Genomic DNA, 22958 nt, shown 5'->3' with positions numbered 1-22958 from the left:
CTGACTAGCAGATGTGGTGTTTGGAGTACATTATCAAACCGCGTTGCGTTCAAACCTGGGCAGCTGGGCTCATAACATGCTTTAGTTTGGAGTTTTCTGCACTATCCAATAAGCCACTTTAAGCGTTTAGAATGTCCCATTTTGGGGAGCAATTGGTTCAATTAATTCAAAGTTTCGAAGAGCTTCGTTTCTCCCATTACTGCTGTAAAACGTGATATCTATGAATAGATTTATTTGTAGCCTAGCTGACCTTATCGAAAATGAAAGACTTAACGTTACTTCCACTATTATTCCTAAAATCTAGGTCTGACGCACTGCCCCGGAACTTCGGCGTGACCTATATCAAAGTATAGCCATAGTCTTGTTGGTTTGCAGCAGTAATGTTGGTCTGTGATCTTAATAGAGACTTGGAGAGCGAATCTTGTCCATGGATGACTTTGCAAACCTGTCGTTGCTTTATGGATCTTGTTTGTGCGATGCAAATCTGAAAAGTTGCACTGAATAAGGTAGGTAGACAGATGTGCGCCATCTTTTAAACGTGTGTTCTAGGTTAGAAATGTACCTACAGCCTATATTTTTGAACTTTAACTCGTTCATCATTTTAATTAATTTCTATGTCAAATTATCGTTACATTTATTGTTTTTGTCAATGGTTCATTAGCCTATTTGTAGATTACATTTAATGTGTTAAACTTTAATGAGTACATTATACATGTTTGTTTTTAGTGCGTTTTTATTTACACCGTTTTGAACAGCAGATGCTGTCCGCTTGTATCATTGTGATCAGTTTATTCAGAGTAGGGGGAAACAGCTTTTTAATTCATTTGGACTGATCAATATTTATAGTTTACACCGAAAATGCCAGTTTTATAAGATAAGTCACAGACAACTTTGCGACGGGTAGAGTTAAGTTTACAGCACTTTTCATTCGTTTCTATCAAAGCAGTTCCATGCCAAGCCTCCAATGGTTAACTCAAAAAAGCGGAAATGCTGCTAATGCGTCACAACAATTAGCATACTTTCAGCGCTTACGGTCAGTGGCTGCTGCGTGCGCGTGTCCGTTAGACCGTAGGGTTTCAGAAGGTTCAATATTATGCGACCTCGATGTGATTGCCGTATTGTTACTTTTTCATTTTGACTGCGGTAGACAGTTTAATAGATCTTGAAGAAAAAAATCTCACTGGATTAAGTGTGAACCTTGAAATTTGTTTAGTTTTTTCTTTTTTTTTCTTATATTATAAAACAAATGACATTTAAGCTGACTACAATCATTACACACATGACTTTTGTAATAAAGAAAGGCAGTTGATTTTATTTTTGATACTAAAAATAGGAACAGAGAAGCAAATTACAAACAATAGGGCAAATACAATAGAAAAAAAATATATCCAATTAAGTTTTTTTTTTTTTTTTTTTTAGATTTTCAGGTGCAGTAACCTAGGTTTATTTGACATTTAGTAAGAAATACTACAGAAATTGATTCATAAAATGTAAAAATAAAACAGATTTTCTCCTAACTGTTTATGTTCGTATAGAACATTACATCCACACAACGTGCATTTTGACATAATTGTGTATTTGACCATGTAAGCGCAATAATTAAATTCAATTCACATTTATTTTCTATAGCGCATTTCACAATACACATCGTTTCAAAGCAGCTTTACAGTGAATGCATGTCAAAATTACAATATTGGAAGAATGCAGTTAGCAAATAATGTAATAATTTGTGCAATTAATTTACAAATACTGTTAGCATTTAACAGCAATAAGCTGTGAAAGAGAACTGTATTCGGGATTGCATGCATCTGAGAGGCGTTAGCGATTTTTTTTAAATTTGTGAATCGATGGTAGAAGATGGATCTCTACCGATTAAATTAAATCATCAATTTAATGAGATTTGTGTTGTAACATGACTTGGGTTGTAACATGCTCTTATGCACTTTGATAGAAAGCCCTAGGCACTGCAAGTGGTGAAGGAGATTTGATTTATGACTGTTTAGCACATTCTCAGAATGGGCCAAATCAGCCAGTCCTATATAGTTCAGGAGACGGTCACAGTGATTTTGCCAAGTAAGACAAGTTCCTGTATCAATATATTTTGTTGATCCTGGAACAACATTCCAGTCTTAAAATTTAGTAATTCCTACCCCTAAACCTAATCCTACCCATAATTTATCCCTAAAATCAGAGGGGAAAGATAGGTGAATAACATTGATGTAGAAGCACCTAACCCTGGTTGCAAACCTAAGCTTGACATAAACGGTAAACTTATCCCTAAAATCTGATTGGTTGATTGGAATGTTGTTCCAGGATCAACAAAGATGTTGATCCAGGAACATGTCTTACTTGGCAAAATCACCGTGACCTTCAGGAGAAACATTCCGCTCCATTTTAGAGGGGACAGTGCAGCACCCATGCATTTTGAGTGAGCGCAGTGAAAGTGCACTGTTCGATGGTCTCAAATCCAAAATAGGTTGAAGGCCGCCATCCTTTTTCGAACCCAGAAAATAACAGCTGTACTCTGAATCATCCAGAGGCAACACCTCTATTGCATGCTTCTCTAGTGCATGTATCGCTGTGCGCAAGATGGGAGCATCTTGTGGCGGAACAGTAAACATCATTATGCCAATAAAGTAGGGTGGTCTGCGACAAAAGTGTAGCCACTTAACATAGTTCTCATCACCCATTCTGAAATGCCCAGAATCGCTCGCCAAGTGTTTGACGGGCTGAATAATTCTGCGCTGTATACAGGGCAGTTTGCCATTTCGTGACAGGCTTTTCTGAGTGGTCTGGCACATCACACTTTGCACGAAACTACTCACTGCCCTGTTACGGGGGTTGTTTATGTCGCACAAGCATATCCGATTGTTTACCTGTTTCAAATGAACCAGCTCGCTGGCTTTGAGCGGGGTGCTGTGTGAGTGTGTATGAGCTTGCTTGAGTCTTGGGACTGCATGTGTATGTGAGAGTGTGCTTCATGTACAGTCATTTGCTGCTCTGGGGCTGGGAACTGTGTGAACATATGAGTGTATGCTTTGTGAATGGTAGTTCACTGCCCTGAGGCGGAGGACTGTGTGCGTGCATCAGTGCTTGCTTTACACACTGCAGTTTTCTGCCCTGAGGTGGGGAACTACTTATTTCATGTGAGGGTTAAGGGCAGAGGAGAAAAGTTGCTCTGATATTGAGAAGTTTTGTTTGTTTTTGCATTTATTAAAGGCAAAGACTTTGAACAACAAACTTTCTCGCTCACAACAGGCAAGGGATCTAGAGGACAAATATGAATAGCAGCGTGAGAAAGGCGGGCTTCATGCTTGGGCATGAAGTGACTCATGGCTTTCGATTGTTTCTGGGCTTCCAGAAAATGTGCCAACACATCACTGAATAATCCGGCCACGTGAACTGGGGCATCCAAGAGGGCTCTCTGTCAGAGTGAGACACAAATGGTGGTTTAATACCACCAAACTCCCCATGCTGCGGCAGATGGACTGGGCAGTCTTTTTCATAGCTCAAAGGGCCAGATCGATAGAGCTTCAGAGCTCTTTAAATGTTTCTCAATCCAGTGACTTTAGCAGCTTTAGCTGGAACATCTGAGGCACTGCCATGGTGTGGAGAGCTGAAGCTGCCTCCCTGACAGAAATAAAAGCCTTCTCTGCGATGTGTGCTGTGTTGTCCAGTAAGCCTTTTGAGAGAAGCGTGTGGGCAACGTTCTTGCCGTGGCCAGTGTGCTGAAATCACTCATCCAGTTGGCTGTGTGGCAGCACGGAAGGAGCAGACCACTCTAGACCTAACTCCTCCTCCACTTTAGTGAGAATGCACAGCGGTTTGTCATCCATGGCGGCTGCCACATGCTTGCTTGCCTCGCTGGGACGCCATCGATTCTGGGACAGGACTCCATGTCCAATCCTATCTCTCCGAGGCTGTAGTCGACATGGCGTCAGCGTCGTCCTTCGGCGAGCCAAAAGACACCTATCCACAGACTCCTTCAGAGGGGTGGAGGAAGTCTTCGGCATAAGTAACAGTATGCTCAGGTGAGTACAAGGCATGCGGTTGCTGGGCCAGCATGAGCATGTCTCCTGAGAAAGCAGCCTCCAGCTGCTGCTGCTTCTTTCTCCGCGGCTATAAAGAGGTGGAGGTGGGAAGCATATTCACGGCCATTTTATAACCAAGGATGAGGAGGTGAAGGGTCCTGATGCTTATCTCCTTGAAGTGGGGGGGCAACCAGACCCTTCCATCACTGTTTCCGCATGGGCATGACCCAGGTAATGCACACACGAGTTGTGCCAATCTGGGAGCTCAATAGGTTCTGCGCAGGAACGGCACTGCTTCGAAGCCATCTTTTTCAAAGTCGTCTTGAGGCCGGAGTGGTTCTAGGATTTCATCCTGAGGGGGGCTTAGCCCTCAGTGAGAATCTGTAGCAAGAGACCACTGCCTAAGTGGTGTATCTTTAAAATCATCACCACTATATTACTATATAGGAAGTCAAAAGTAGCCTACTTAGTCAATACAAACATTTTTAAATGATATAATGATACCAGCCTTTCTGCAGTACAGTTCAAATTGGTACACATGTAGACTACTGTTAGACAATTGTCAAAATCCTTATTATTAAAGCTGCAGTCCACCATTTTTCCTCTTTGTCGCCATCTCTTGTTTGAAACCTGCAATTGCAGTCATACGCCGAATAGATATCTGTACGTGCGTTGTGCAACGGCACGTCTAATGCTTGCTGTCAGTCACCATACCGGTGTGGATACGGTACTTCAGAATCACAGATTCGACGTCCTGAAAGTATGACTAACATAAGAATTTTCACGGGAAAATATCATCTGAACAAGTAAGTAACATGTCTGCCACTTTCGTTCTGACCAACTGAGGAAAAAAGCATTAGGCCTACAATAAATCACGCTGCCAATCTAAACGATCAAATCTAACGATCGCTTAGCTGGGATCATGTCAAACCGTGCAAATTATTATTACTGTTATATTGTTCTCAAATTGTTAATGTTAACAACATCAGCATTGCTATGACTATGTGTATTTAGTGTGTATTAGCATTATCTGTAGATTTCAATTTCTGTAGCCACTCCACAGTCCAAAGTCTTTTGCTTTTTGACTACGGGTCAATCTCCAGTGTTCACTGATGATTGTCATTTGGATCTTTCTGGATTACAATCCACCATCAAAGTGATAATTTTAATTGTTTCAGCTGCTGTGAAAACAGGCTATAAATGAAACAAGTATCAATAAAAAACTAAAATATTGACTCAGGGCACTAAGGATTTTTTTAGATTAGATATTTATTTGCCCTGCCAAAACATTCACTGGCCTTGCCTAAATAAAAATAAAATAACTCAATTCGGTACTTGCATGCTGACTTCATGTGTGTGCACGCAAATTAACTATCTATCATAGCGCTCCAGTACCTCACTGATTTCTCTTTTGCAGCATGTTGCGCTTGGATGGATTAAATCAGTTGTTTAAACTGACCAGACTTAAAAACACGTGAAAATTTCAAACTTTCTTGTTAAAGCACCACTGGCCCGATCGTTCATATAGGTGAATACAGTTTTAGGGGGGCTGAGACGACAGATAGGGGGTTTTAAGCCGCCTGAAAATGGCTTAGAAACACCCCTGTCTTGAAGTTCACTGGAACACAGAAGAGAAATAATCCACTTTGAATGCAGATTTAAGTAGACAGGTGTCATGAAGGAGAAAGATTTGAATGCAGTGACGTTAGCTGCAGCTTATATAGCTGGAGCGCTCACCCTTTTTTTGCACACTTGAACGTCATTGGTCGGCGTGACGCACACAGAGCCATTCGGTAGGGCTTCAGACTAGGAGAATCAATGACGCAATGTCGAGAGAACCAGCCTCAAAAGGGAAATATTGCATTGTCACATATTTGGGCCTGTCTGATCTTGCTTCACTGATGTTGATCCCAGCTTCCTGTCAATGGCTACCATCAAACTGTCTGGTTACCAACATTCTTCAAAATACCTTGTGTGTTCAACAGAAGAAAGAAACTCAAGGTTTGGAACAACTTGAGGGTGAGTAAATGATAACAGAATTTTCATTTTTGGGTGAACTGGTGGGTTCTGGAAGTAAAAACTTAATTCATAGGGAGATTATTTTTGAACCCTGAAAGACAAACCTATTGTGACCTAATTCACAATTATTTGAAAAATAGGTTGAAAATGTTAACTGATGGCTTCAAAAGCGAATCATTTTACAACAGCGGAGCTCACCAGATTTCTTTCTTTAAGGTTTGATAATTACATTGTATATTTTTCTGAATTTGTTTTTAAAAAGGCACCACTGCATGTGAACGTCCATTGCAAAGTCAGAAGAAATTTCACATGCTCAAAGTAGTGTGACCACGGCTGTGACAACATGTGACACATATGTGTCATATATAGGCTATAAAGTGAGTTTTTTTTAATTATTTATAAAAAATGTAAACAAAACAACAACAAAAAATGCTAAAAACTAACACTAATGATTTAAAACATGGTCTTTTATTTTCTCTCTTTCTCACAATTAATCTTTCAGAATTTGATTACTACAACAGGAACCGAATAAAATCTTCAGGATGGCAAGCACCCAGCAATCTGCACAGGAATTCCTCGGAAATGGCCGAACGCTGCTAACTGAAGGACGTTTAAACTGTGATCCTTTAATTGAAGCCTTAAACCAGTGCAACTTCTTCATAAATCATGAGCTGAGTTCAATTGAGTCTGCAGAAAATAGTCAGGATAGGATAAGGATTTTGCTCGACATAGTTTTTTCTAAAGGAGAAGAAGCCTGCTCAAAGTTTTTAAAAATTCTTGACAAAAAAAGATTTGAAGTATTTCCAAGACCTGTTTTGGGAGATCGGGATTTACATCACTGGATTAGCTGCTTCTCCTTCCAGGATGAACCACAATCTCAGACTGCAAACCTAGCAGGTGAGCATCAAGCACAAGTATACTGTGTTCTTATTTTTAAGATGATGATTGTGCAAATTGGTTTAGATAAATGTATTTATATTTGTACCTTAAATTTAATCTGAGGCATGTAGTGATAGTAGGGGAAGGCAAAATGGTAGAATAACGGGGTTCTGTATGAGGCAACCTGCCAACAAATGGACCTTTTTCCAGACAAATGGAAGCATGCATTTATTACTCAGAAAATTATGGACTAGTTTTCATTTTTGTAGATCATATCTCTATCAAAATGTTTAAAAAATGCGCTTTTAAATATTTTTTTCAGACCCAGATCCTTGTGTCGCATACCAAGGCCTTTTGAGATGGAAAGCAAGACAAATACTGGAAAATAAATGGAACCAAAGCATGACTTTTTTAAAAAACGAGCATAAAAGCAAACCCTTCACATACATACCCCTTGTTATGGACACAGATTCTAGTACAGTTTCAAAACTTAAGAAGAACAAGGGATTCAAGAAATCTCGCTCAAAAAAACTTACAATTTCCATTCCAACAAACAAGAAAATGTTGTCTCCCAAAGACTTACTAATAAATGATGAGAAAAGCATCCTACTTGTGGGGAAACCTGGAGTGGGCAAGACAACAGTTGCACTAGAGATTCTTAGACTCTGGACTGAAGAGAAAAGCATTCCAGTGAGTTACATGTTTTATTTTGATGAGCCACTGATGAGAGTTTTCTCCCAGTATCCAAATCCTCATATGTTGAAGGATCTTATTTTTCACCATTACATATGCCCAGAAGAAGCATCAGATCAAGTTCTAGAAAATATTGAGAGCAATTCAGAGAATGTTGTACTCATTTTTGATGGTATCATGGATGTGACTGGAAACAACGTGATTAAGCAGCTCATGGGGAAAGAATTTTTGAAAGATGCAAAGGTCTTGACCACTTGCAGACCAGAAGCTGAGGATACAGGTTACCTGTCAGACTGGCCATCTTATCGAGTAGAGGTTCAGGGTTTTAGTCATAGGTCCATCTATGAATACTTCAAATGGATGCTGGGAACAACGGATGACATTGGTCCTTTGAAAAACCCAGAGTTGTTCAGTTTGTGCTCTGTACCACTGTATGCCTTCATAGTAACTGCCTGCATTTCAGTAAGTCCTGTTGAAGCCAGGAATAAGCCTTTTACAATTACGGAGATGTATGTCCAAATTTTTCGCTTTTGCATGAAACAACATGGGCACCAAAATGTGGAGCACTTAGATAAATACATTACGGACAACAAAAGGGACATTGTTAAAATAGCTCTAGCCTCCTATCAAGCAATGCTAGCAAAGACAGTGAGCCTGACAGATTTGGATCTTGAAGACAACCCTGTGCAAAATGCTTTCTTGACAAAGCAATTCTGGAACCCATCCACAACCTCTTGCAAAGTCTATGCATTCCTGCATAACACAATGCAAGAGTTTTGGGCAGCCCTCTTTCTAATTTTAAATCCTGACAAGATCACTAATGTGCTTGATCAATGTCACAGCGATGAAGATGGAAAATACCTTAAATATATCATGCCCTTTTTGTCTGGACTTCTCTCTGATAATCTGGTTGAGCTTATAAAGTGTTTGGTGCCAGTAGAACAGATAGAAGCCACACGTGCCAAGTACTTTCAACAGATTATTGACACTTTCCTTTACACTAAAGAACAGAATCAAGAAGGTGATATCGAGCAGTTTGTGGAAGTTGACAACATCCTGTTTGTGTGTCGATGTCTTTATGAGTATCAATCTCCTGAGGCATGCCTACTCTTCCTGGCAAAGGTTCAGTATGAGCTTGATTTAGAGGACCAAACCCTTGATCCCCACCACTGCTGTGTACTATCCTATGTGGTCAGTCAAACTACGCATCGGAATATTGATCTGAACCTCACAGATTGCAACATTTCTGACCCTGGGGTGAAATTACTTCTTGGCTCGTTGAAAAATCTTACATTTCTCAGGTACAAGAAGTTAATTTATGGCTGGTGAAACAAACTTTATAGCAATAACAAAAATATGATTTTTAAGATTTTATGTATTTATTTTGCTTTTTACACTCATTTTTTATTCCCAGGTCAACAAGCAGGTTGCAGTCGCAAATGTGGAGAGTGGCTTTTGAAGCTGAACAGTTTTCAGATTTTGATAGCCTGCTTAGCTTGTTCAGCTTTGAAATGCACCTCTATGCACATGAAACACAAGACCAGAAAGTGTTTCAAAGGATAGGAGAAGTCCTTAAAAAGAAGAGATCAGAGAGTGTTCATCTTTTTCTTCATGTAAATGAAAAACTCATAACCAGATCTTTGCAGAAGGCCATTTTTGAGAGCTTATCCAATATTGCAACCATTAGGTACAACGAGTGAACACTTATTCATACAACACTTACTTCCTGTTGTAATCTAAAATTATTTAGTTTTATTCAAGTAAAAATATGACCTATAATACATTCCACAATCATTTTTTAATTTTTTTTTTCTTATTTTATATGTATTCTTTATTTATTTCTTTATTTTTTGCAGGATTTCCCCCCATCAGTTCAAAGTAGCAATAGAAACAGACCTCTATGTTCAAGGAGCTATTTATGAGATGAAGACTGGTCAACGATGTGTAAGAAATCTGCTGTCTGTTTTCAGCAACAATCAAAGAGAAAACTTTGAGGAGCAGTGTAAATTTTTGCTAAATCTGCAAGAACAGGGTAAGAACATGGATGTTCTTCCAGTTTTGCAACCTGTTTTTTATGCATTGCCAACCACATGGGTTGTACAGCCTTCAAACCCATCAATGTCACTGCTCTTCCAAACCATGGAAGCTCTAAATTTAAAGAAGCCCGCTGAACTAGATAACGTCACATACGCGCTGAGTGAACTTAAACTTTTTCTTCAGTGTATTCCCTATATTACAGAAATGAGGTGAGTAAAATTCACAAACCTTTTTGAAAATTGTTCATATAAAATAACTGGATAAAGTTCTAAAATATAAAATAAGCATCTTTTTTTTTATTGCAGGTTCAGTGCTGCTCTCAGACAGCCTAAAGAAATCCACAAAATTGTGAAGATTGTTACTGATCTTTTCATTCTTGCATCTGAATGTGGAGAGGAGAAACTAAGGAGCCTTTCTACAATATGCAGTTACTCAACCTTTCCCTTTGCTGAAGACAGCAAAGACATGCAGAGCTTTTTCCTTTTGGATCTCTTCACCCAGCTGAAAGAAAGTTCATCATGGAAGACAGCACTACCTGCATTAAAGCCCATTCTTATGGTTGCCCCTGCTGTATGGACAGTGGACCTACTAAAACTAGAGAAGACATTTGCTCTAATTGAACTCCTAAAGCTTCAGGCCATTACAAAACCAGTGGAGCTCAGGAGCTGGTCATGCGAAAGAGAAAAACTTAAGATTTTCCTAAATTGTTTACCCTATATTTCAAAACTTTGGTGAGTAGATTAGTTCAAATTAAAATGCATGACTGATGTTCCTTTGTCAATGTTAAAGGGATAGTCTAAAAATGAAAATTCTTTCATTATTCTTTCATTCCAAACTTACGGAAGAGGATTAGGGCCAAGCAATAATAAAAAAAAAAAACCATCTCGATATTAAAGTTGTTAAATTTTGAGAAAAAAGTCTAGATAAAATGTTGAGAATAGACTCATTTAATTCAAGAAAAAACTTGTTAAATTACGAGAACAAATTCATTAAATTATGAGAAAAATGTCGTTAAATTTCGAGAAAAAAGTCGAGATAAAATGTTGAGAATAAAGTCATTAAATTATGAGAAAAAAGTCATTAAATTAACGAATTTGTTCTCATAATTTAACAAATTTGTTTTCATAATTTAACGACTTTTTTCTCATAATTTAACAAATTTGTTCTCATAATTTAACGGCTTTTTTCTCTTAATTTAATGACTTTATTCTCAACATTTTATCTCGACTTTTTTCTCGAAATTTAACGAGTTTATTCTTAACATTTTATCTTGACTTTGAGAAAAAAGTTATTAAATTACGAATTTGTTCTCATAATTTAACAACTTTTTTCTCGTAATTTAATGAGTTTATTCTCAACATTTTATTTCGACTTTTTTCTCGAAATTTAACAACTTTAATCTCGAGATGGTTTTATTTTTTATTATTGCTTGGCCCTAATCCTCTTCCGTACAAACCTGACTGAATTCTGTGGAATATAAAAGAAGATATTTTGAAGAATGTTGGTAACCAAACTATTTTGGTTACCATTGACTTCCATTGTATGGACAAAAAACACTGAGACATTTCTCAGAATACCTTCATTTGTGTTTCACAGAAGAAAGAGATTCATAGGGTTGGAACAACATGATGACAAAATTTTTATTTATCGGTGAACTATCTCTCTTGAGGTCTTCAACGCTGCTCCTAGTGACCCACTATCCTGCAAACTTTATTTCCAACCTTTAACACACCAAGCAATCCTGAAGAGCAGGGTTAGATACTTCAGGTGTGTTTGATTAGGGTTGGAACTAAACTCTGCAGGACAGTGGGTCCCCAGAAGCAGGGTTGAAGACCTCTGCTTTAAAGGGTTAGTTCACTCAAAAATGAAAATTATGTCATTAATGACTCACCCTCATGTTGTTCCAAACCCGTAAGACCTTCGTTCATCTTCAGAACACAGTTTAAGATATTTTAGATTTAGTCCGAGAGCTTTCTGTTCCTCCATTGAAAATGTATGTGCGGTATACTGTCCATGTCCAGAAAGGTAATAAAAACATCAAAGTAGTCCATGTGACATCAGAGGGTCAGTTAGAATTTGTTGAAGCATCGAAAATACATTTTGGTCCAAAAATAACAAAAACTACAACTTTATTCAGCATTGTATTTTCTTCTGGAATCCTTTCCATTGAATTGATTCCATTGAATTGATTCCATTGAACTGATTCCTTTGAATTGATTCCATTGAACTGATTCCATTGAATCCTTTCATCTGTTGGCGTTGGTAATGCACTTTTACGTCGCCGTGGTTGTTTTTGGCGATTAGGACATCCGCAACATTTTGTAGCATCGAAAATACATTTTGGTCCAAAAAATAACAAAAACTATGACTTTATCCGGTGTGCTCGAGCTTCGTTTACAGTCTGAGGGAGACGCAAGCTGTATTCAAGCTATTCTACATTGTTTGTATTTTGGTATTGCTATATTTTTTTTAAATGGTGCGTAAGTGTGCATGTCGCGGATGTCCTAATCGCCAAAAACAACCACGGCGACGTAAAAGTGCATTACCAATGCCGACAGATGAAAGGATTCAATGGAAGCAATTCAATGGAAAGGATTCTGGAAGAGAATACGATGCTGAATAAAGTCGTAGTTTTTGTTATTTTTGGACCAAAATGTATTTTCAATGCTTCAAAAACTTCTAACTGACCCTCTGATGTCACATGGACTACTTTGATGCTGTTTTTATTACCTTTCTGGACATGGACAGTACACTGTACATACATTTTCAATGGAGGGACAGAAGGGACTAAATCTAAAATATCTTCAACTGTGTTTTGAAGATGAACGGAGGTCTTACGGGTTTGGAATGACATGAGGGTGAGTCATTAATGAGAGAATTTTCATTTTTGGGTGAACTAACCCTTTAAGGTTTCATATTGAGATATAATCATTAATCAAATCCTTTCTTGGATTTTCTTGTTTGATTTGTGTAGTAACTTGCATTACATATTACATTAAATAAAACTTATACTCTCTCTATAGCTGTGATGAGCAGTTTTTCCAGACCGTGTGTGAGGTCCTCTCAGCAGACAATGAATGGAATCCAAAACAGATCGCTGAGCTTTTGAGATCTCTTGGTTTTAGCATTTCATTGATGGACATGCTGCCAAGTCGCCTCTGCAAAGCTGTTGGTAACATTTTCAAACTGCTGGACAAAGAGGACATCTCCCTCAGTCTTCTCCCTCAGAAGATCTCTTGTCAAGGTTGTGCCTACCTCTTTTCAAATATGAAAAAGCTTCAAACCTTGAGGTAATAATTTTTGTGATGCAAATATATTGCACAGTTTTATTGATTGATTGATTCATTGATTGATTGATTGATTTTCAGAGTAAATGAAATTGCAACTTCAAAGCTGGCAAGACTGGTTAGGTCACATAAAGAAATAAATTCCGTAACGGTGGAAGAGCTGTCTTTGGTTTTGTCAAATTCTCATCTGCCAGAGAGAGAACTTTGCCAGCTATTGAGCAGCCTGACTTCTCTTCTTAGAGTCTGGACAGTCCACAACTTGAACCTTTCTGACTTTAAAATTGAGCCTCACTTGCTCTGTGTGCTGTGCCATCAGGGTGCCTTGTCCATTAAGTAAGTGGGAAACTGGCATTTTTTTTGTTCTGCAATAGTACTGTGGTATTTTATACCACATGTATTTGAAGTGTTGTTTACTTAATAATTATAAAAATATGTATAATAACAACAATTTTGTGACAACAGATTTAATAAAGACACTCTGGAACAGCTAGCAGAAGTTGTGTATGATGCTCAAGATGAAAATCTGACACAGTTGTTCCTGGGGAAAATTGATGGTGATTTGTCCCCTTGTGGTTTGTCCTGGGATGTTTTATCTTATCTAGCTCAGGTCACCAAAAAGCAAGTGATACTAGACCTTCCAGAAGGCAGATTTAATGTTCTCAAAGTTCCAAGCCTTCTTGCTGTACTGGACACAGTCTGCTTTAAAAGGCAAGACCTTTCCTTGTTTACATTTAATTATGTAAATAGACTTATATAAAACTAATTCTTTCTTAATTATGCAGGATAAGCCCACGATTTGTCAGGGCTGCACTGAAAGAGATATATCAAAAACGTGCTGGTCATCTAATTGTGAAATTAGTAAAATCTTCAGCTAACCTGATTAACCTTTGCATGAGAGAGTTGGATTCAACTGATTGCAAAGCCCTCTGCTTTGCCCTGCACTATAGTGATGGTGTGAAGCTCAACCTGTTAAACTCTGTCATTCCAAGTAATGAGACGGACAGCATTGTAAAACTTATGCACAGAGTTTCTGATCTGAGGTAATGTCCACATGATTTTTGTACAACTTAAAGGATTAGTCCACTTTTAAATAAACTTGTCCTGTTAATTTACTCACCCCCATGTCATCCAAGATGTCCATGTCTTTCTTTCTTCAGTCGAAAAGAAATGAAAGTTTTTGATAACTTTTTCTCCTTATAGTAGACTTCAATGGGCAAGAAACAGTTGAAGGTCAAAATTAGTTTCACTGCAGCTTCAAATTGTTCAACACGATCCCAGATGAGAAATAAGGGTCTTATCTAGTGAAACCATCATTCATTTTCTGAAAAAAAATTGAAAATTATATAAGTTTTAATCTTAAATGCTCATCTTGAACTAGCTCTCTTCTTCTTCTCTATTAGAATTCCAGCAGTGTAGGCACTGCTAAGCGTATTACTGCCCTCCACAGGTCAAAGTCTGAACTAATTGTTATATACTATTGAACTAGCATATTGCACATATATGAAGAAGAGAGCTAGTTCAAGATGAGCATTTACTTATTTTCTGAAAAAAATTGAAAATTATATGAGTGATGGTTTCACTAGATAAGACCCTTATTTCTCATGTGGGATCGTGTAGAACAATTTGAAGCTGCAGTGAAACTAATTTTGACCTTCAAATGTTTGGTGCCCATTGAAGTCTACTACAAGGAGAATAATCCAGGAATGTTTTCATAAAAAATTTTAATTTCTTTTTGATTGAAGAAAGAAAGACATGGACATCTTGGATGACATGGGGGTGAGTAAATTATCAGGAAAAGTTTATTTAAAAGTGGACTAATCCTTTAAAGCCAATTTACACCGCACCAACAGACGTTTGAACATGCTGAATAGGAATTAAAATGTCAAGTGACATGCTGTAATCTGTTGACTGTCAGCGTTGGTCTGCGTCTGTTGATGCAGTGTGAATTAGCCTTTTTACCCTCAAAATACTTTGAATCACTTACTCATGCACTTATGGCCTTACTAACACTACTGTTCTACTTCATTGGACTAGGGTCGATAGAAAGCTGCTGTTGAGTTTTCTTCATACCTCCAAGGAAATGGAAAAACAAGGATATTCAATGTCTGCCCTCTTGAGTGCCCTGAACCACAAACTGGACTTCTCCTGCAATTCTTCCCTCAGTAGTGGCCGTTTCGGTCAAGAAAATGGGGATGTTCTAACTCTGAGTCTTACGGATTTTACAGCCATTTCTTCTGCCATTAATACATCAACATGTGACACAGAATTAATTTTATATGACTGCCAAGCAGATGATTCTGCACTTGAGCTTCTCTTCCCTATTTTGCACAAAGTGCATCTTCAGTGAGTCCTCATATATTTTGGCATAAATTAGGTAATTGTTTTTATTGTTGTATTTATACATATGATTAAATGATTGGGTTGCAAAAACTTCTATCTCAACAGCTTGGGCAAAAGCCTTCTTTGTCAGTTTCTGACATTGATTTTCAATGTCCCCATGGCTGTGTCTTTGAAATGGGCATCATCACTTTCCAAATCACTTGGAAAAGAGCTGGACCTCAGTGACACTCCTCTTAACTACCGTACATGTGAGTCTCTGCAGTTAGTCTTGGATTACACAGAGGACCTTACGCATCTTAATCTCAGTCATTGCCAGATCACAGATGCATGCTTGGATCTCTTCCTTCCTCACCTTCACAAAATTATGACTTTAGAGTGAGTATTCATGGGCTAATCAGCATTTAAAGGACTGGGCTGTTTTTAAAAAGCTGCTGAATGACTCTTAACCACATGATTACTGATGTTTAACCACATTGTCCTTTTTTTCAGTCTTACTGGAAATGACATAACTGACAAAGGAGTACAGAGACTGTGCATAGCCTTAGATGGAAACAGTTTCACAGAGACCATATGGTGATTATGGTGTTGGTTAAATATTATATGCAGCTATCATTGTACACTGTTATTAGAATGGAAAAAGAAAGTAAAAATGTGATGGTAATTGGTTCATTTTATTGGATAAACAATATGAATGTCTCACTTATTTACCCTTAAATTTAAGATCATGGAGTGCTCTACAATTATTGAATATTACTTTTTTTTAATGCAAGTAGTTGTTTATAAGTATAAATTATAAATTCACAATGTCATCAAAGTACCTCCAATAATGGTTGTAACATTGCCACTGTATTTTGTTACAGACAAGTTCTGGCAATCTCAACTGCCACTTTTGTATTTTATTACAGTTTTGGTTTGCCAAAATTAAACTTTTGATAATCTTTGTTCAATCATTTGCACAGCCTTTGTGACAACCAAATAACAGAGATTGGCCTCTTGGTGGAAGAAGAACGCTTTGAAACCCAACAGGCTGGTAAAAGAAGATGCACCCAACCACAGCATTACAGCACAAAAGATTTAGGATCAAAAAGCAAAATGGAAAAGAAGGTATGGTATGGAACAGGGAATTTGTTACTTTTGTGTTATGTTTGTGCGATTAGTCAGACATTTTATAAAGTATTATGAATATGGCATATGTAGCTTGACCAGCACAGAGTAAGATTCAATTGTACAGTTATAATCTATCAAAAATCTAACAGTAGTTGGGTGCAGATGAAGTAATACAAGAGGAATGTCAGTAAAGGCCAACAGATCATGTAAAAAGACTTGCAGGACAATTATGGGTAATGTGAAGGAGGACCTCTAAGCTAAGAAGGATGCTAGTAGTGGATGACTGTGCCAAACGTAAACAGTTTCAAGACAGATAAGAACTGCTTTAAAGGTGCCATCGAATTGAAAATTTAATTTACCTCGGCATAGTTGAATAACAAGAGTTCAGTACATGGAAATGACATACAGTGAGTCTCAAACTCCATTGCTTCCTCCATCTCATATAAATCTCATTTGTTTAAAAGACCTCTGAAAAACAGGCGAATCTCAACATAACACCGACTGTTACGTAACAGTCATGTTCATTAATATGTATGACCCCAATATTTGCATATGCCAGCTCATGTTCAAGGCATTACACAAGGACAGCCAGTATTAATGTCTGGATGTGCACAGCTGAATCATCAGACTAGGTAAGCAAGCAAGAACAATAGCGAAAAATGGCAGATGGAGCAATAATAACTGACATGATCCATGATATCATGATATTTTTAGTGATATTTGTAAATTGTCTTTCTAAATGTTTCGTTAGCATGTTGCTAATGTACTATTAAATGTGGTTAAAGTTACCATCGTTTCTTACTGTATTCACGGAGACAAGAGCCCTCGTTCATTTTTAAACACTTGCAGTCTGTATAATTCATAAACACAACTTCATTCTTTATAAATCTCTCCAACAGTGTGTAATGTTAGCTTTAGCTACGAAGCAAAGCCTCAAACTCATTCAGAATCAAATGTAAACATCCAAATAAATACTGTACTTACATGATTAGACATGCTGCATGATGAACACTTTGTAAAGATCCATTTTGAGGGTATTAGCTGTGTGAACTTTGTTTATGCAATGATAGTTCGAGAGCTCTGGGGGGGCGGAGAGTGTGAGCAATTAAAGGGGCCGCAGCCCTGAATCGGCACATTTCTAATGATGCCCCAAAATAGGCAGTTAAAATAATTATTTAAAAAAAAATCTATGGGGTATTTTGAGCTGAAACTTCACAGACACATTCAGGGGACGCTGTAGACTTATATTACATCTTGTAAAAAACACGTTCGATGGCAGCTTTAAAATTTTGCTGTTCTCAGTACCCACCTTGTATCAGTAATCAATTAAAAGGTTAGTTCACCCAAAAATGAAAATTCTGTCATTAATTTCTCACCCTCTCACCCATGTCGTTCCACACCCATGAGACCTTTGTTCATCTTCAGAACACAAATTAAAATATTTTTGTAAAATCCGATGGCTCAGTGAGGCCTGCATTGCCAGCAAGATAATTAACACCTCCAATGCCCCGAAAGCTACTAAAGACGTATTTAAAACAGTTCATGTGACTACAGTGGTTCAACCTGAATGTTATGAAGTGACTAGAATACTTTTTGTGCTCCAAAAAACAAAATAACGACTTTACTCAACAATATCTAGTGATGGGCGATTTCAAAACACTGCTTCATAAAGCTTTGAAGCTTTATGATTCTAGATATTGATGCACTAGATACCCTAGATATTATTGAATAAATTCGTTATTTCATTTTTTGGTGCACAAAAAGTATTCTCATCTGAACCACTGTGGTCACATGAACTGTTTTAAATGCATCTTTAGTAGCTTTCTGGGCATTGGAAGTGTTAATTGTCTTGCTGGCAATGCAGGCCTCGCTGAGACATCTGATTGATTTTATCAAAAATATCTCAATTTGTGTCACGAAGATGAATGAAGGTTTTACGGGTGTGGAACGACACGAGTGTGAGTAATAAATGAGAGAATTTTCATTTTTGGGTGAACTAACCCTTTAACATACCTGTTGAAAAGGTGTGTTATTCTTTTAATGTATGTGTTATGTAGTAGGAAAATGTCATGTAAAACATTTCTAATCTTATATCATAGAAGGAAGATCCTATAAAGGAGTTTGAGCCTGAACTAGAAGTAAATAATAGCAGGATTTCCTACAGGTGAGTAAATGAATGTCTTAAAAGTATTACTTCTCTTCAAAATAAATATGATGTTTCAGTCTGCAATAGTTTCTCAAATGTTTTATTTGTGTGTTGTAGGTTTCAGTACACATCTGAAGGCCTTTTTATGTGCAAAACAACTGGGCTATTGTTTGGATTGAAAGGAAGTGGATGTGTAGAGTACAGTGTGGTTCACTGGGATATGCGTCTCCTTATCAACACTCGCTATGAGCCTGCTGGACCTCTGTTTGATATCAAAACCACTACGGGAGAAATCTATGAACTTCATCTTCCACACTGTGAGACACATGGTAAATGATGAAGCTAGTGCCAGTGCCAGTCAATACAAAATCTTTATAATTAAAAAAAGAAAGAAAATTAGCAGTTTGAATAGTAATGTATTCTAGTTGTGTTTAAAGGTGCCCTAGAACCAGTTTTTACAAGATGTAATATAAGTCTAAGGTGTCCCCTGAATGTCTGTGAAGTTTCAGCTCTAAATACTCCATAGATTTTTTTTTATTAATTTTTTTAACTGCCTATTTTGGGGCATTATTAACTATGCACCGATTCAGGCTGCGGCCCCTTTAAATCTCGCGCTCCCCGCCCCCCCGAGCTCTCAACTATAATACAGTGCATTTACAAAGTTCACACAGCTAATATAACCCTCAAATGGATCTTTACAAGATGTTCGTCATGCATATTGCATGCATGCGTTGGATCATGTGAGTATAGTATTTATTTGGATGTTTACATTTGATCCTGAATGAATTTGAGGCTGTGCTTCGTGGCTAAAGCTAACATTAAACACTGTTGAAGAGATTTATAAAGAATTAAGTTATGTTTATGAATTATACAGACTGCAAGTGTTTAAAAATGAAAATAGCAATGGCTCTTGTCTCCATGAATACAGTAAGTAACGATGGTAACTTTAACCACATTTAACAGTACATTAGCAACATGCTAACAAAACATTTAGAAAGACAATTTACAAATATCAATAAAAATATCATGTAATCATGGATCATGTCAGTTATTATTGCTCCATCTGCCATTTTTCACTGTTGTCCTTATTTGCTTACCTAGTCTGATGATTCAGCTGTGCACATCCAGACATTATACTGGCTTGTGTAATGCCTTGAACATGGGGCGGCATATGCAAATATTGGGGGCGTACATATTAATGATCCCGACAGTTGCGGAACAGTCGGTGTTATGTTGAGATTCGCCTGTTCTTTGGAGGTCTTTTAACCTGTTAACTGTCACGGGCCCACCGGTGGGCCCACAGCCATTACATATTTAAAACAGTAATATTCTATACTAAACCTAAACTAATCTTGACAAACTATATATCATTTGAAAGCTTAGAATCTCGTTTACATATTTGACTGATTTTCAAAATAAATTACAGAGGAGCAGTAATTTATCAATTTGCAAAAAGCATATTTTCATACTCATAAGGCATGTTCAGACCTTTATTTTGAAATAGCGATGAACATGAAAAATCATTAAAGATTGGTTGAAACATGTTTGTTTTCATGCCAAGAGTTCAAAAGATAACATCCATTCAATTTTTTGAGGAAAAAAAAGGTCTGAAAATGTTTTTAATAGAAAAAATAAATAAATTTATGATTGTGGCGGTGATCTATAACCCACATTCATGTTAATTTTATGTTTATTAGAGGCTGAATTCATATCAATTTTCTGCCAAACTTCCCATACTACTTCTATATAGGATGTGTACTTCATAAATTGTATGAAAATAATGGAAATATATGGTTCAGATCACTAAAACCATATATGGAAATGGAGGCGCCTTTATATGATCAGTAATGGAGCTTGGTTGTCATCTAGTGAAAAAGTGTGGTACTGCGCCCAAACAAAATCTTACTGAAAGCTCATTTTTTTGAGATATCAACCTGAAATTTGGAACACAACTTGTTCAGATTTTTGGCTTTGATTTCCTTGCAGTTTTAGAGTAAAACTTGTTTTGTAAAATATATATTTTACATAAAATATTATATTTTTACATTTTCATAAACTTAAACTTCTATAACTTTAAGTATTCTTGAATTACAACCATTTATGTTTGGATAGTGCATTTTCTTGTCTAAAAAAAAAAGTGGGGGTGACAGTTAACAGGTTAAACAAATGAGATTTACACAAGAAGGAGGAAACAATGGAGTTTGAGACTCACTGTATGTCATTTCCATGTACTGAACTCTTGTTATTCAACTATGCCGAGGTAAATTAAATTTTTGATTCTAGGGCACCTTTAACAAAAACTGGAGTACATTTTGACTTGAACAACTTTAATCTAATTGCTTACAGCCTTTTACTAACATTTGTTGTGAAATCTATTTCTTCATAAGTAGAAACGAGTAGTTTTTAAAAATATTAACACAATACTAGTTATTTTAAATATATATAACTACTTTTATATAAAACTTAATTGAGATTCTGACTGTTTTTTTGTGCCACTCATCTTTCTATGTACAGTTGATGCAATTGGAAATCTTTCTGTTGTCCATATGCACAATGAGGACACCCGGGAATTCCTCTCTCCAGTTAAAATTTCGAAAACGCATATAGCTGTAAATGTCTGTCGGTTATCTCACTATGGCGTTGTGCATGAGAATGATCAGAATAACAGAATGATCAAAGGGCAGGTGCTGCTGTTCCAGGAACCTGATGCGTCACCAACCCTGCAAAGACTATGGGTTTTCCTATTGCCGAGCAATGTCCCACTCTCAGAGGTCTGAAAACGTTTAATTTGTTCTGCTTTTGCTTTTGTAGATTATTTTAAATAAACATTACATATTCTTGTTTGGTCAACAGATAAAAAATCAGCAACAAGAGTATGTGTTCATCCAAACCAGCTCTGACTGCAAACTAATGACAAGTGCAAAGTATACTCTGATCTCAAAAGAAGCCAAAAAAATCCAACCAAAGGTAATTAAATTGTTTGTCCCAGGCATTTGCTTATCAACACCTATAATCTATATTTTAGCCACCAGTTTCTTTCACCACAAAGACATTTATTTTGATGTATTTTAATAGTTTTTTCACAATGTGAAGCTAATTGGGCACATGTCCGTTGGCACAGGAAATGAAAAATGCTTTATTGATTTTACTAACCTTACTAAATGCTGTACAGCTTTTTGTGTATGATTACAGTTTTTTTTTTTTTGTACCCTTTAGAAAAAATTATTTGAACTCTTGCATGATGGTAATCACCATCCTACATTTGAGGTCTTCTTAGATAAAGATGTGACTGAACTGCAAATTAAAATTCAGCATAAATTAAAGGAAAGTGGTGAAAAAAATTTCAAAACTACATGGAGACGTTTGATAATCCTCAAGAAAGACAGAGGTAAGACTTTTTTTTTGTTCTTTGTACTCTGTGAAAAGCATCTAATTTTTTTGTTCTCGTGTAACCAGATAATCACACCCAAATGAGATCTGAAGAACATTCGAACAATCAAGGTACTGTAATATTTTTTAAAAATTTAAACCTATTGAAATGTTTCCAAACAAAATTCACTTTGAAGTTCCCTGAGCTTCACAGAATGCTAAAACATCATTTTAAAATGAAAAAAAAATTAACACCTGATAATTGACTATTTGTGTGTCTAAGAAAAAAAATGGATATCTGATCTTGGTGAAATGATGGAGGATCTTAAATGTGATGAGCTCAAGAAGTTAAAGAATTTAATGAATCACGCTGAGAAAAGAGCTCCGATTCGTTGGAAGAAGCTTAATGAAGCAAGTGACAGGTTTGAGTTGGCGAGTTTGGTTGTTGAGACGTGGGGATTCGAAGAATCAGTGAAAGCCATTCACGAGTTCATGAAGAAGCTGCCTCGCAATGATGAATTTGTGACAAACCGACTGAAGCCATATGTGACGCAGTTTGGCCTCGAGGGTTAGAGGCCTTTTACAGACCTTTCAATCGTAGTGTGAATAGACATCAGTATAAAAACACTTTACATGAACAGATTATCACAGATTGGTATTATATCTGATTGTTGTTTCATTGTACTTCAATTGTAAATTCTAAGTATAACTGTGAATGTGATTTTGTAAATTTTAGATTGTATAAATGTTCAGGTTGCTTACATGTCCAAATATTTATTTAGCAGATGCTTCAATCCAGAGTGATTTACAAATGAGGAATACAACATTGGCAGTAACATGAGAAGTGCAGCAATATGAATATATACTTTAGTTATGACGATTCATTTTTTCTGTCTGTTAATCTGTTGATTTGAGAATTATGTGCAAAGATTTCACAAATGAAATGTACAGCCTAATATTTGTTGATGAAAGTGGAATCAACAGACAATAAGTAAACAATAAAAGTTTGATAAAAGGAATAAAAAGTTTAATTGAATCATTCACATAATC

The 22958-nt window shown here is 36.9% G+C and overlaps 1 protein-coding gene across 7 annotated transcripts; it reads left to right on the top strand.

The window, feature by feature from the left end:
* The first annotated feature begins 314 nt into the window (after positions 1 to 314).
* LOC137030989 (uncharacterized) lies at positions 315 to 22825 on the top strand. 7 transcript variants are annotated; one of them, XM_067401542.1, is made up of 24 exons: positions 315 to 506; positions 5946 to 6050; positions 6313 to 6427; positions 6553 to 6947; positions 7252 to 8923; positions 9037 to 9309; positions 9479 to 9868; positions 9965 to 10390; positions 12683 to 12949; positions 13028 to 13279; positions 13409 to 13654; positions 13729 to 13986; positions 14981 to 15289; positions 15392 to 15661; positions 15776 to 15859; positions 16246 to 16390; positions 18493 to 18557; positions 18657 to 18868; positions 21054 to 21310; positions 21393 to 21506; positions 21756 to 21927; positions 21996 to 22040; positions 22192 to 22476; positions 22694 to 22825. In XM_067401542.1, the coding sequence occupies exons 4-24, from the start codon at positions 6593 to 6595 to the stop codon at positions 22747 to 22749; spliced, it is 6153 nt and encodes a 2050-aa protein (XP_067257643.1). In that variant the 5' UTR covers positions 315 to 506; positions 5946 to 6050; positions 6313 to 6427; positions 6553 to 6592; the 3' UTR covers positions 22750 to 22825. The 7 variants fall into 7 exon arrangements, with proteins under 7 accessions (XP_067257643.1, XP_067257642.1, XP_067257639.1 ...); XM_067401541.1 differs by having other exon boundaries at positions 6017 to 6050; positions 22691 to 22791; XM_067401538.1 differs by having other exon boundaries at positions 22691 to 22791.
* The last annotated feature ends 133 nt before the right edge of the window (positions 22826 to 22958 follow it).

Source organism: Chanodichthys erythropterus, chromosome 11 (assembly GCF_024489055.1).
Source record: "Chanodichthys erythropterus isolate Z2021 chromosome 11, ASM2448905v1, whole genome shotgun sequence".
Classification (NCBI taxonomy): domain Eukaryota; kingdom Metazoa; phylum Chordata; class Actinopteri; order Cypriniformes; family Xenocyprididae; genus Chanodichthys; species Chanodichthys erythropterus.
Note: the sequence above shows the minus strand (reverse complement) of the source record. Positions and strands in the feature narration are given on the sequence as shown.